Source organism: Heterocephalus glaber, unplaced genomic scaffold, assembly GCF_053883595.1.
Source record: "Heterocephalus glaber isolate CG9 unplaced genomic scaffold, H.glaber_assembly_v1.0 deba00001497, whole genome shotgun sequence".
Classification (NCBI taxonomy): domain Eukaryota; kingdom Metazoa; phylum Chordata; class Mammalia; order Rodentia; family Bathyergidae; genus Heterocephalus; species Heterocephalus glaber.
Genome location: NW_028258320.1, coordinates 48,007,940 through 48,022,814, shown reverse-complemented (window position 1 = coordinate 48,022,814; position 14,875 = coordinate 48,007,940). Strand labels below are relative to the sequence as shown.

Genomic DNA, 14,875 nt, shown 5'->3' with positions numbered 1-14,875 from the left:
GTAAAAGGATGGAAAACAATTCTCCATGTGACAGGAATCTGGAAAAAAAAATCCACAAAGCCCACATCAAGATGAAAATGAGGAAGACCAGGGCCAGGGATTTAGCTCAGTGGTTCCACAGCCTGCCTCACAAGTGCAAGGACCCAAGTTCAATCCCTGGTACCAAAAAAAAAAAAAAAAACCTAAAAAAATAAAAAAAGAAGACCAAAGACAGAGAAATTCTCAATAGCTTCTGTGACAGTTAATCTTGATTGTCTACTTAACTGGAATGAGGGATGCCTAGGAAATTAGTAAAGCACACTTCTAGGTGTGCCTAGGAAAGCATACCTAGTTTCAGAGACAATTAGCATGTGAGTCAGTGAATTGAGGGGAAAACCTTCTCTGAATGTGGGTGATAAAATACAATAGGTTGAAGCCCCGATGGAACAGAAGGGGGAAGGATGATGAAGCCAACCAGCGCATGCAAGCTTGATTCTTAAGCAATGCCTGTGGACAACAGCGTCCAGCTTCTTCAGCCTATGTGGACTCACAACAGCGACTCTAAAGGGAGCTTTCAGGTCTTCAGTCTTGGGCTGGGCCTGTACTACTGATTCCTCTCACTCTGAGGTTTCCAGTTCCTTGGATTAAGCAGCTACTAGTTTCCTTGGCTCACCAGCATCTCCCCACTGTAGGACTATCCAGTCTCTGATCCTGAAGGCCAATCTAATAAAACCTTCATTAACATACATACATGCACACAGTGTGATCAAAAAATATGGTGAATAAAATTTTCAAATTATTACAGTAAAAGACACATTCCCACAACCCCTCCCCAAACAATCCTTCAATTCAAACACTTATCTTGCCTTTATCGCCACTTCCTAAAGCAGTTCTGGAAGACTTCTTTCACGAGTCTCTATTTGCGCTATCATGACTGCCTCAATATCTTGACTCTAATGAAAATGTTTACTTTTCATAGTCATTTTGACACTGGGAAAGAGCCAGAAATCATATTGTGCCAGATCTAGTGAATAAGTGGATGAGGACATACCATAATGTTTTTAGGAGCCTGTCTTTCTGCTGGATGGTACTCAGCATTCACTGTATATATCTGACCACACCTGGTAAAGACACAAAAGAGGACTTCTAGAGCTGCTTCAGAAAGAGGTAAGAACAATAGAATAAGTATGTTCAAAGCAAGGAGTATTTTTGAGGGGGACTAATGGCAATGTGTCTTTTACTGTAATAAAATTTTAAAAATTTAAGTATTCACTGTTTTCAATTGCACCTCATATATGTGCATGTGTATATGTATATACACATATCCATGTGTATATACATGTACACATACATATATATACACACGTGTATGTGTATATTCTATTGGTTCTGTTCCTATAGAGAACCCCTGACCAATATACTATACCATCCAAAGTGACTAGTTGTCAGACTGTCAGCTGACTTATCATTGAAAGAGATTACAAAAAAACAGTAGACTATCTTCAAGTTTTTGAGAGAAAAATATCTTCCAATGTAGAATTCTTTTTTTGCTGTTGCTGTTTGTTTTTTGAAATAGTCTTGTCATGCAGTTCAGGCTGGCCTTGAACTCACTATATGTAGGTCAGGCTGGTCTTAAATTGAAGCTATCCTATCCTGCCTCAGCCTCCTGAGTACTGGGATTACAGGTAGGTGCTACTACACCAGCTTATTGTAGAATTCTATACCCAGCAAAAATGTTCTCAACAATGAAGCTGAAATAAAGCCATTAAAGTAAAACTTAGTTTGCTTCTAGCACATTGTTTCTAAGTTAAATGCCAAAAAACATACCCCATACAAGATGAGAAAGATTTCAAATAGAAGGAATAAGATGCAAGAATGTATGATTCCAAGTACCATGGCAGGGGGGTGGATAAATGAAGTATGGAAAATACATAAACCTAAGCACTGAATATGTAAAATAATAATGTCAAATAAAACTTAAAAAGAGAGAAAACAAACAAGAATCACTCAGCCACAACAGCACACAGGTTTATAAGCTGGGGAAAGAAGAGGTGGGAAATGGAATTAAAAGTCCTTACAGTGTTTAGAAAGAAAGTAAAAAATTAGCTTTAGTTATTGATAAATGTAGCATGCATTTTATAATTTCTAAAGTAAGCACTAAAAACAGATAATCATTTCTTTAAAAAAAAAAGCAGAATAAAAAAATACCTAATAAATCCGAAAGAAGGCTAGAGAAAAGAGAAAAAGGACAAGTAAACACACACAAAGAAGATGGAAGGTAAATATAAAAATATATATTTGGCTATAAATCCAAATATATCAATGACAATGACAATAACATACCATGAAAACAGATTCAGGAGTTATCACTGATGACAGTCTTCTTGAAAGCTTAAATGTGGCATTTTTAAGTAATTCAGAAGAGCAGTTTGATATTTCTAATGACCTGGACTAGATAATAAGCCTGACTGCTAAAGTAAACAACAAGAAATATGAAAACAAGAAGTGATTACTCAGAAGATGTTATTAGGAAGACTTCATTCCACCTTTCCTAATATCTGTAGTTACTTTTAAATACTTACTGGTAACTGCAGAAAACCCGTAGAAGGTCTTCTGTACGAAATTCTTGGGGGAAGTCATAAATTTCAATGACATGTGGGAACTCACATTCACTGAGGTCAATATTAGGAACTTCGTGGTTGTAATAATCAAATCTGGATTCCTGGATGCTTTCTTCGTTCTTCATATTCCTTGATAACTATGGAGGAAGAAGCACATAAGTGACCATTAACATCAAATTAAAGCATTATAAAATACACTCACATATATAAACTATCCTACTCGCTGTCTCTATGTTTCCAAAGGTTTTTTTTCTTAAATTCTTTTATTGGCACATTTTAGGTATACAATACGTTTACATTTACCACTGGGTGCTTGTACCTGTACATGATGTATCTTGGTTCTTATTTTTTCCCCATTACCTGTGTGCCCTTCACCCCCTCCACCCTTCCCTATTTACGTAAACTTTGTTTCCATTTTTTTCTTTTCTCATAATTTTCCCTTTCCCTTCTTTCCTTACCCCTTCTCCTCCCACCACCCCTACCACTTTGGACCTTTTCTTCCTATTTCAAATTATCAATTATTCATTTTAACCATTTTAATCCTTATTTACACTTTCAGTTTCTCACACTAGAGAAACTATTTGGTATTTACACGTGTGTCCTATTTATTTCACTTGAGTATGGCCTCAATATGCACCCATTTAGCTATAAATGTCTCTATTTCTCATTCTTTATGGCTGAGCAGTGCTCCATTTTATAAAAAACACATTTTCTTTATCCAGTTTCCAGTTGATGGGAACTTGGGCTGTTTCCAAGCTTCAGCTATTACGAACTGTGCCACTATAAATATGGGTGCACATATATCACTGTGGTATGATTCTTTTAATTCTTTTGGGAAGATAACAAGCAGGGGAATAGCTGGGTCAAATGGGGCCTCTAGCCCTAGTTTTTTGAGGTTTCTCCACACTGATTTCCACAGTGGTTGCACCAGCCTGCACTCCCACCAACAATGGAGAAAGGGTTCCTTTCTCCCCACACCTCCGCCAGCATTTGTTATTTGTTGATTTCTTGATAGCAGCCATTCTTTCTGCAGTGAGGTGGAATCTCAGTGTTTTCATCTGCATCTCTCGAATGATCAGTGATGTTGAACATTTTTTCATGTATTTATTTGCTGCTTTTACTTCTTTATCTGAGAAATGTCTGTTCATTTCAGATGCCTATTTTTGAATTGGGTTTTTGAATGTGGGGGGTCTGATTTTTTTCAAGAAATATATTTTTTAAAGAAATATATTTTAGATAGTAGTCCTTTGTCTAAGGTACAGCTGCTAAAATTTTTTTCCCACATTGTAGGTTGTCTCTTAGCTCTGATGGTGGTTTTTCTTGCAGTGCAGCTTTTTAATAAGATGAGATCCCAGTTGTTGATTTTGTACTAGTTCCCATGCTACTGAGGTTCTGTTCATAAAGTCTTTTCCTATGCCAATGTCTTCAAGAGTTTTACCTAACTTATCTTCTAGCAAGTTTAGTGCTTCTGTTTTAATATTTAGGTCTTTAATCTGCTGCAATCTTAGTTTAGTGCATAGTGATAGACATTGGTCTAGTTTTAATCTATGCCAGGCTGAAGTCCCATTTTTCCAACACCATTTATTAAATAGGCTATCTTTCCTCCAATGAGGGTGGTTAGCTCCTTTGTCAAAATGAGGTAGCTGAGTATGTCTGGAGTTGTTTCTGCATCTTCTAATCTATTCCACTGATCCTCAGGTCTGTTTCTTTAACAGTACCATGCTGTTTTTATCACAGTAGCTTTGTAGTATAGTTTCAAGATGGGGATTGTGATACCCTCTGCCATGTCTCTGTTGCCTAGAACTGCTTTTGTTATTCATTCTAGGTCTCTTCTGGTTCCAAATGAATTTTTGGATTGTTTTTTCTCGTTCTGTGAAATGTATTGTTGGGATTTCAATCAGCATTGCATTAAATCTATACAGCAGTTTTGGAAGTATGGTCATTATTTAGGTATTCTTTGATTACTTTCAATAAAGTTTTATACTTCTTTTATTAAATTTATTCCTAAGTATTTTATTCTTTTTGATGCTATTGTAAATGGAATTTTCATTTCATTTTTTGATTGTTGGCACTGACCTTTTCGAGTTACTCTGCAAAGACTGCATATTTGTGCATTTAAAAATTGGGGCTAAATATTGCAATGTGAGAAGTACAATGCAGACTAAAAAAAGTACCTTGGAAGTATAAATCCCAAGAACCGATTATTAAGAGGAAGGAAAGACAGGATAGTCTGGCAAGAAACTTGATTACAATTCCTTGCTCAAACCTATACCAAAATTGAAGTTGTAAGTTTTCATCTTATTTCTGAGACTTATTAAAAAACAAACTTATCATAGCAAAAAAATGGAATTCTTATTCCACATTGCATGGAACAGCTATACAGCTTGTAAGTTACATAACCCTATAACACAGACTTGATTATCATCAGGTATTCCCAACTTTTCCTAAGAAAGAACTTTTTATTCTCCATATTGTGTACACTAATGGCAGCAGCCTATATTTCCACTGGTAATGCTTTTCTATGTGTGTGTTTGTGAAGGTAGAAGGCCATTCTGTTAATGGCACTCTCTCCTTAGAATCTCAGCAAAACAAGCAAGGGAGCTTGAAAAAGAGAAGAACAGGTGGAATTGTAAAAAAAAAGATAAAATGGCATAAAGGTGGAAGTGAGGACCAGAGGAAGATTGTGAAGGGGAGCAGGCAGGTAGAACCATTGACAGAGGGAGTAGACATAGTAGTTCAGAGCTTCAAGGAAAGGCTCTAAATTCTGAGGTGCCTGAACTGTCCATGATAAAAGACCAGCTGACCTACAAAATCCTAATTTTTCTTGAGTTCATGAGAGTGTTGAGTTTCTGAAACAACCAAGGAAACTAAAACTGTCCAATGTAGTAGTTGCTTATCATATGTGGCTATGAAGTACTTGAAATGTGGCTAGTCCAAATTGAAATATGTTTTAAGCATAAAATATACATACAATTTCAAAGTTTGAATACATAAAATGTCAAAAATATCTCAAAAATTTCTTATAGTGATCACATGTTGAAATAATGTTTTGGACATATTATATTAAAATATATTAATTTTGCCTCCTTATTTTTATTTTTTCCTCATATGAATATTCAAAATTATACATAAGGCTCACATCATATTTTTACTGTAAAAAAATAAAATATTTATCCTAATAGTCTCATGTATTGGGGCAATACTTACTATAGTCAATCACTGTAAATGTGAAACTTTCATATTGTAAGACCAGCTAAGAAATGTTTGATAAAACAATAACAGAGGTGAAACATTTATGATGATTCATTCTCATGTATTTATTATAAACCAAGGAAAAGTTTGCAGATGACTCGGAGTAAATAATTTTGGGTTATGAATCACAAACATTTTAGGATTTTTAGCAGTATGTAGTCTGTTTTGCTATTTATAAGGCATAAATGAAATATGAGTATCCCTTCATATGTTTAACTAGCTTTCACAAAACTATTCAAATAAATTAACTTCCCCAAGTGAGGGCTTAAAGAGTCATACAATCTAGTAGTCTGGTCCTGAAAACAGGTCTACAAAATATTACCGGACTTGCTATGATATAACAACCTAATGTCTATTTACAGAGAAGTAAAAAGAATGGAGAGGAGGAGAAAGTAAAAGAAGCATGCAGGAGTCACTGAACTTGTTTTTTTGTTTCATCATTTGTTCTTTAAGATACAAAAGGAAAAGCAAAGTTATGAATTTTTCCTATATAAAAATAAAAATATGCTATATTATTTTGGAATAAGTTCATCTTTGTATCTCTGTCAGATTGGCATGTTGAGTGGGCTGTTATTATCCCAAGTACTATACACAGGTGGAGAACTGCAACACAGAGAGACTAAAGAATAGCCATAAGATTACAAATCAAATTATTGACAAAGTTTGATTTATAGCACCAGTCCCCTAAATGTTAATCTAGTACTCCTTTTATAACATAGTGAAATGGCCTTACAGTAAACAGGATGAGAAAAGTGACTGTAACAATGTTCAGAGTAACTAATTCTCTGATTAAGGATTTATGGATAGAAGCAGTTATAGAAGAAAAGTGTCAATGCAAAGCTGAAAAGACAACTGAGGATTGCTGATTTCTAATCGTATTCTAGACAGCATATAGATGGTAGAACAGATTACAGATTAAACTTCTAAAAACACTGCTTTGATCACTGCTTTAATCAAAAATCTTCAATGCTGTATTTAAAGCTTCTATAACCTGGCCCCATCTACCCACAATAGCCTCCCAAAGATGTCTACATTATTATTCCTATAATTTGTGAATATATTACATTATGTAACAATGATGAATTAAGGTAGCAGATGTTAAGATTATGCATATTAATCAGCTGACCTTAGAAAGATTATACAGGTGGGCCCAGTATAACTACAGACATCTTTGAAAGTGAAAGAGCTCACAGAAGAATCAGTGTATTAGAGTCGTGTGATATGATAAAGATGTCACTGGCCACTGCTGGATTTGCAGACAGAAAGGGAGCACAAACCAAGGAATTTGGGGAAGCCTCTAGAAGCTGAAACAGGATAGAAAACAGATTTTCCCTGAGAGCCTCCAGAAAATACCGCCCTACAAACATCCTGACTTTAGTCTCCTTAGACCAATTTTGAACTCCCGCCCTCCAGAATTTTAAGATAATAAATCTGTGTTGTTTTAAGCCACTGGGTTTCTAATAACTTATTACAACAGCTGTAAAAATCTAATATACTTTATTTTTTGCTTTATGTTACAGTCATCCTATAAAATACGCCACATTCCAAACAAAAACAAATGCTTAGCATGTCCATACACTTCTTGCTTCATTCTGCCTATTGGTTTGATCACATTATTTTCCAAGTGCTTTTGCATATGGCATTGTGGAACATCTCAAAATATTCCCCAGGAACCTGCAGTAGAACCCTGCAGAGTTCAACCCTGCAGGAGGACAGGGAGCTCGACTTGGTACCTGCAGCCAGAAATCTGCCTGAATCCCACAGGTCTGTGGCTGGCTTGCTGAGACTCACTGACTTATGTCTGCACACTGCTGCCCATGTTGTCTATTGTGACAGCAGAGACACACCCTGAAGGAGTTTCATTTTTATTTTTTATTTATTTTCAAAATTATTTTTTTGCTCTTATTTTTAACTTTTTTTTCCTACTCTTCAAATTTTTTTCTCTTCTTTTTCCTTTCTTTTTCCTTTCTCTCTCTCTCTCACACTCACTCTCTAGCTGTCCCACACTGTTCTTCATCCTCTTTTTGTTCCTGTTCTGGCCCTAATTCAGGTTTCTTCATTTTTCTTTTCTTCTCTTGCCTGTGTCCTCTGGACTCACTGCTAACCTTCCCCTATCCTTCTACCTATCTATTCCTCCCTCCCCAACTCCTTCTAACTCCCCATCCTGAAGGGTAAAGTTGCTATATTGAAGAGTTTATTCACTATAAACATATCTTGGGTTGGTCCTCGATTTAGATTTAATTCACACAGTTAAAGGTGATAGATTAATAACTACCACAAATTGTCATTTTCTAAGATGCACTTGATGGTTTGGTGTTGCTGATTGTTATCACTTGGGCTAAGATGTGATTGATTAATCAGCTGTCCTTCCTGGTATAATGAAAATGAGATAGCCTCAGACTCATTAGAGACTCAAAACCTAAAGACCAGCTATATCTAGAAGACACCTCTGAGAAGCAATCATTCCATAAGGGTCCTAGTTACAAGCAACAAAGATACTTACAATAAGCAATTTTGAAGTACCAACACAAGAATTAAATCAAGGACAGGACCAAAAACAAAAACGAGAATACATTTAAGCAAGGCACAAATGCAGACTTCCACCCCACCAAGGGTAAATTCTGGGGGAAACGAGTTGGAAAAGTCTGATAATCAACCACCTGGACACCCTGAGCTCATAGCACAGGAAGTAACAAAACAGATGAATGAGGCCCCAGAAAAATTCAAAACAGAAATAATTTTCCAGATAACTACAGAGATGGTGAGCAGAGTGAAAGACATGATTAGAGCCTCTAGAACAGAAACAGATAAAAAAAAATAGATGAACTCAGACACATGCTGAAAGCCATGAATGCCTAGCATAAGAAAGAAATGGAAACCATGATTGACCAACATAAGAAATGGAATCCATGAAACAGATCCAAACACATATCCAGGAGATTAAAAACTCCATTGAAAGTATGCACAGCAGATTGAGGGAATGTAAAGATAAAATATCAGATACAGAAGACAGGACTGAGGTTAATGACCATGAAAACAGAGATTTCTTCAAAATAGTAAGGGACCACAAGAAATCAATCCAGCAGCTGCTAGATGATGCAAAGAAGAATAACATAAGACTGATAGGACTCCACGAAAAAGCAGGAGAAAGTACAACTGACGTAAGAAAACTGTTCACAGAAGTAATAGTAGAAAACTTCCCAGGCAGAAGTAGAGAATTGGACCTACAGATAAATGAGGCATATAGAACTCCAACCAGCCGTGATAAAAAAAAAAAATCTACACCTAGACATATAATAGTCAAGATCCCAGAAACCCAACAGAAGAAAAAATCCTACAAGCAGTTAAGAGAAAAGAAACAAATCACCTACAAAGGAAAGCCCATCAGAATCACAGTAGACTTCTCAACACAAACTCTCAAGTCAAGGAAAGCCTGAAGGGAAGTATTTCAAAGCCTAAAAGAAAATAACCTCCAACCTAGACTGTTGTATCCTACAAAATTATCTTTCAAAACTGATGGGGAAATTAGATACTTCCACAACAAAGAACACCTGAGAAATTTCATGAACACCAAACCAGCACTCCAAAAAATTCTAAGCAATATCCTAGAAAAAAACAACGAAGGTCACAACTCCATGAGGGCCAACAGAGGGAACCCATCAAGCAAGGCAAGAAACTAAAGGGAAAGGGGAAAAATAAAAAATAAAAGAGCCAACAACAATAAAACATCATGATAAGGATGAGTCAGTATCTATCAATTATAACCATCAATGTTGATGGCCTCAATTCACCAATCAAAAGAAATAGACCGGGAGAATGGATTAAGAAGCAAAATCCAGCAATATGATGTATACAAGAAATACACCTAACTCAAAAAGAAATTCATAGACTGAGAGTAAAAGGATGGAAAACAGTTCTCCACGTGACAGGAACCCGGAAAAAAGCAGGCGTAGCAATCTTATTTGCAGACAAAGTAGATTTCAAACCAAAACTAAGAGAGACAAAGATGGTCACTACGTCCTTCTGAAGGGAACGATCCAAGAGGAAGACACAACAATCATAAATATATATGCACCAAATATGAATGGCCCCAACTATACAAAACAAATATTAATGGACATGAGAAACCACATAAGCACTAATACAATTGTAGTGGGGGACCTCAATACCCCACTATCACAAAGAGACAGATCATCTAGACAAAAAATTAACAACGAAATTCTAGAACTGAACCAAGCTATTGAACAAATGGTCTTAATAGACGTTTACAGAGTGTTCCACTCCACAAAATCAGAATACACGTTCTTTTTGGCTGCACACGGGTCATTCTCCAGAATAGACCACATGCTAGCTCATAGGACATGTCTAAGTAAATGTGAAAGAATTGAAGTTACCCCCTGTATATTATCAGACCATAGTGAAATAAAATTAGAGATCAATAACATAAGAAACCACAAAACCCCTACAAACACATGGAAATTGAATAACACTGCCCTGAACAACCAATGGGTCACACAGGAAATTAAAGAAGAAATTAGAAAGTTTCTACAAGTAAATGATAATGCCAGTACAACATACAGGAATCTATGGGACACAATGAAAGCAGTTCTAGGAGGGAAAGTCATAGCAATGAATGCCCATATTAGGAAAACAGAGAGAACTCAAATTAAGAACTTAATGCAGAACCTCAAGCTCCTAGAAAAAGAAGAGCATAACAAACCCAAAGCTCATAAAAGAAAGGAAATTATAAAGATCAGAGTAGAAATCAATGTAATGGAGACTAAAAGAATACAAAAAAAAAATCAATGAATCAAAGAGCTGGTTTTTCAAAAGAATAAATAAAATCAATAAACTGTTAGCCAACCTTATCAGAAAAAGGAAAGAAAAGGCTCAAATCCATGCAATTATGAACAAAAAAGGTGAAGTCACAACAGAGCTAGCAGAAATCCAGAGGATTATCAATACCTGCTTCGCAAACCTGTACTTGAATAAAATGGAAAACACAGAAGAAATGGACAGACTGAATATGAACTGCCAAAGTTAGATGAAGATATAGAAATTCTAAACACCCCAATTACAATGAGTGAAACTGAAAATGTAATAAAAAATTTACCAACAAAGAAAAGCCCAGGTCCTGATGGCTTCATTGCTGAATTCTACAAGACATTTAAAGAAGAACTATTTCCATTACTCTTGAAACTCATCAAGGAAATTGAAAGGGAAGCAAGGCTTCCAAATTCTTTCCTGGAAGCAAGTGTTACTTTGATTCCAAAACCAGGGAAAGACCCAACCCAAAAAGAGAACTACAGACCAATCTCCGTAAATAAACACAGATGCAAAAATCCTCAACAAGATACTGGCATACAGAATACAGGGGTTCATCAAGAAGATCATACAACTCTGACCAAGTTGGATTTATCCCAGGGATGCAGGGATGGTTCAACATTTGTAAATCAATAAATGTAATACACTATATTAACAGAGTCAAGGACAGAAACCATATGATCATCTCAATAGATGCAGAAAAGGCATTTGACAAAATTCAACACCCATTCATGATAAAAACCCTACAGAAAATTGGAATAGAAGGTCTTTATCTCAACCTGATTAAGGCTATCTACAAAAAACTAACAGCCAACATCATACTAAATGGTCAAAAACTGAAAACTTTCACGCTAAAATCAGGAACAAGACAAGGATGTCCACTATCTCCACTCCTGTTCAATACAGTTCTGGAAACATCAGCCACAGCAATTAGAAAAGAGAAAGAAATAAAAGGAATAAAGATAGGAAAGGAAGTTAAACTGTCATTATTTGCTGATGATATGATACTTTACATAGAAGCAAAAGAAAACTCTGCCAAAAGACTTCTAGACTTAACTGACAGATTCAGTAGAGTAGCTGGATTCAAGGTCAACACTCAAAAAACAATAGCCTTCTTGTACACAAATAGCAGACTCACTGAGCGAGAAATTAGGGAAACAATTCCTTTTACAATAGCATCCAAAATAATGAAATATCTAGGAATCAATCTAACAAAGGAAGCAAAAGACCTCTACACTGAAAACTACAGCATTCTGAAAAAAGAGATCGAAGAGGATATAAGATGATGGAAAGACTTTCCTTGTTCCTGGGTAGGAAGAACCAATATAGTGAAAATGGCCATACTTCCAAAACTGCTGTATAGATTTAGTGCAATGCTAATTGAAATTCCAACAATATATTTCACAGAACTAGAGAAAACAATCAAAATATTTTCCAAGAATGCACTCAAATACCATCTTTTATGAAATCTTTCCCTAAATATCCCAAAGCATATACAATCTGATTTGTCCTCTCTACTCTACAGTTCTTTCTTCATTTGTATTTTTATAGTACTCATCGCACAACAGCTTATATTTCAGCTATCTTTGTCTTCCCCAATCCTACCTGGAACACCTAACCATCCATCCAAAACACATTTAAAGTATGGTTAACATACATTAGAGAAAAAAAATTAAAGAATTTTTACATGTAATAAAGCAGAAAGAATGAAGAAGTTACCACAGATAAGCAAGAAAATAACAAACTTCGCTGCTGCTTCTTCACTGCCCAAATAAAGAAATACTACATTGAGAAGATAGCATACATATAGTATAACAGGGAGAAGAAACATAGTGTACAAAAGTATGCAGCCCTGAAGGAATACGGTATTTGTTAAATAATTTGGTGTTATTACTGTAAAGATAATGTGAAGACTTGGGGGAATGTTAAAGGCTGACTTAATGTCCCTCTAAAATTTGTAGGTTGAAGCCGTAACTCCCAGAACCTCACAATATAACTATCTTAAGAAGGTCTTTAAGAAGGTAATAAAGTTAAAATAAGTTCATGAGGGTGGGTCCTAACCCAATGACTGGTGTCCTGAGAAGAGGAGGAAATCAGGACATAGACAAGCACAGAGGGAAGGCCACATGAGACACAGGGAGAAAGGCCTCAGAAGCCAACAATACTGCCATTACCTTGATCTTATACTTCTAGTCTCCAAAACTATGAGATAAAATAAACTTTTGTTGCTTAAGCCAACCATATTTTGTTATAGTAGCCCGAGCAAATTAATGCATGCAGTGAGGCTGGAAAGGAAGGCCAAGTTTCAGTTTCCTCACAAAAATTCTGATCCTCTGTTTCAACTATGAGACATAGCATATTTAGTTCTATATCCCTCTACTTCATATATTATCTTATACAAACTAGGGAGTCAATATGCATTTATGGAATGAATTAAACACACATGCCTCAAGATAATTAACTATTCAAATGCATGCTCAACAAGATTTATTCTGTCAGGGCTGGGGATTTAGCTCAGTGGTTTCACCGCCTGCTGCACAAGTGGAAGGACCCGAGTATGAACCCCGGTACGAAAAAAAAAAAAAAAAAGATTTAGTCTATCAAGAGCTGTCAATAAGGACTCGGTTTATGCAACATATATTTTTTAAGAAATTCCAGGTGGCACTCTGAAATTTGGGGGCAAAATGATACTTTTATCTTTCCCTTTCTCAATAAACTTAGTTGTCCTGGTTAATAAATCACAAAGAAAATCCAAATCAATAAATCATCTAGACTTCTGACAGTGACAAATTTAGGACCTGAAAACATTTTGTAATTTTTACAGGATATTCTCGTAGTCAGTTCATGATCTTTCCTCATCCAACACACAGCTTCAATATTCCTCTTGAAATTTTCCCTATTCAACTCCAAATTGATGGTCTCTCCTTTCCTCATACTACTGTATCACATGGTTGGATATATACCACATCTCATCAGTCCTAAAATGCATGTTTTTTCACATTTTAACATCCCTGACATCAGGAGGTGTCTTATAATCACCCATATTGTCACTGCTAGTCTACATATCCATAAGCATCAAAAGCGCCAGTATCAAAACTGACAGAGAAGGTAGTCAGCAGTGTGGGAAGAAAAATACAAATAAAAACTGTACATAATTGTAAAGATGCCTTAAGAATCCAGCATCAATGAATTTTGGTTCTTTCAGAAATTATTTTAAGAAATTAGCGGGACATGGTGGCACATGCCTATAAGTCCCAGCACTCTGAGAGGCTGAGGCACCTGGAGCCTCAGCAAATGAGTCCAGTCTGGGCAACTTCATAACTTAATGAGACCCTGTCTCAAAATAAAACATAAGGGCTAGGAATGTAACTCAGTGTGAAGGCCCTGTGTTCAACCCCTAGTACTGCTCCCCCCCAAAAAAAAGAAAGAAAAGAAAATCAAAGTTATTGATGACATATGATGGATAGAAAATCAAAATCGGTGACTGAATCAAAAAATGATTAGAAAGAACTGAATTATGAACATGAAACTTTTAACGAAATGGTTATTAACCAATTTATTTTACCTACTTTTTCCTTTTGATGTAAAAGAATGATATATGATTAAAAAACCTATTTAAGTGTAAGGGTTTTTGGTATGCATAAAATTAAAATTCTAAGTAAAAAGTGCTATGTCAAATTTTTTTTCTTAGTGATGCATAAAATAATGCTGTATCTCACAAACAATAACACTTTCAATTCAATGAAACAGAAAACTCATTCCACCCCAGTCATTTTCTGAGTGAGACTATAAACATTTTATTCTTCTCTTTTATCCCTTATATCACACCAAGAACACATGCCTGTTGATTGTTGGAGAACTGTCAGAGGCAAAGGCTTAAGGTCATGGAAAGAATCCAGGGCTAGATTATCAGGAAAAATGGATTCATTCTAGTGCCACCTTTGGCACTAACCAACCTTCGCTAGGTAAGTACTGTTTTGAGCCTTACTTATCTATAATACAAAAGATGATCAGACCAGATTATAGTAGGCTAGATTAGGCTTCAGCTACAGCAGATTCATTAAACAATGGTCAAGGAGTTCATAGTTTTGTGGCATTCAGGAGACTTGACACGTATTAATTGCACATATTTATGAGGTACCATCTCATCTTTCAGTACATGATTTTTCAGATCTTTCAGTACCATACTGAGATAATTA

At 35.8% G+C, this 14,875-nt stretch overlaps 1 protein-coding gene across 12 annotated transcripts in view; it reads right to left on the bottom strand.

The window, feature by feature from the left end:
• R3hcc1l (R3H domain and coiled-coil containing 1 like) overlaps positions 1-14,875 on the bottom strand; it is a 134,972-nt gene that overhangs the window by 56,862 nt on the left and 63,235 nt on the right. For 7 of the 12 annotated variants that reach the window (XR_015440393.1, XR_002392594.2, XR_002392595.2 and 4 more), the window contains one exon: positions 2,562-2,737. Coding sequence is in view for 5 of the 12 variants with exons in the window: in XM_004838633.4 (XP_004838690.2) it covers positions 2,562-2,737 (176 nt within the window). In the remaining 7 variants the exon portion in view is untranslated. Of the gene's footprint in view, positions 1-1,030; positions 1,101-2,187; positions 2,208-2,561; positions 2,738-14,875 lie in introns of those variants that run through there. The other 5 variants (XR_015440396.1, XR_015440395.1, XR_015440394.1 and 2 more) reach the window with 4 other exon arrangements.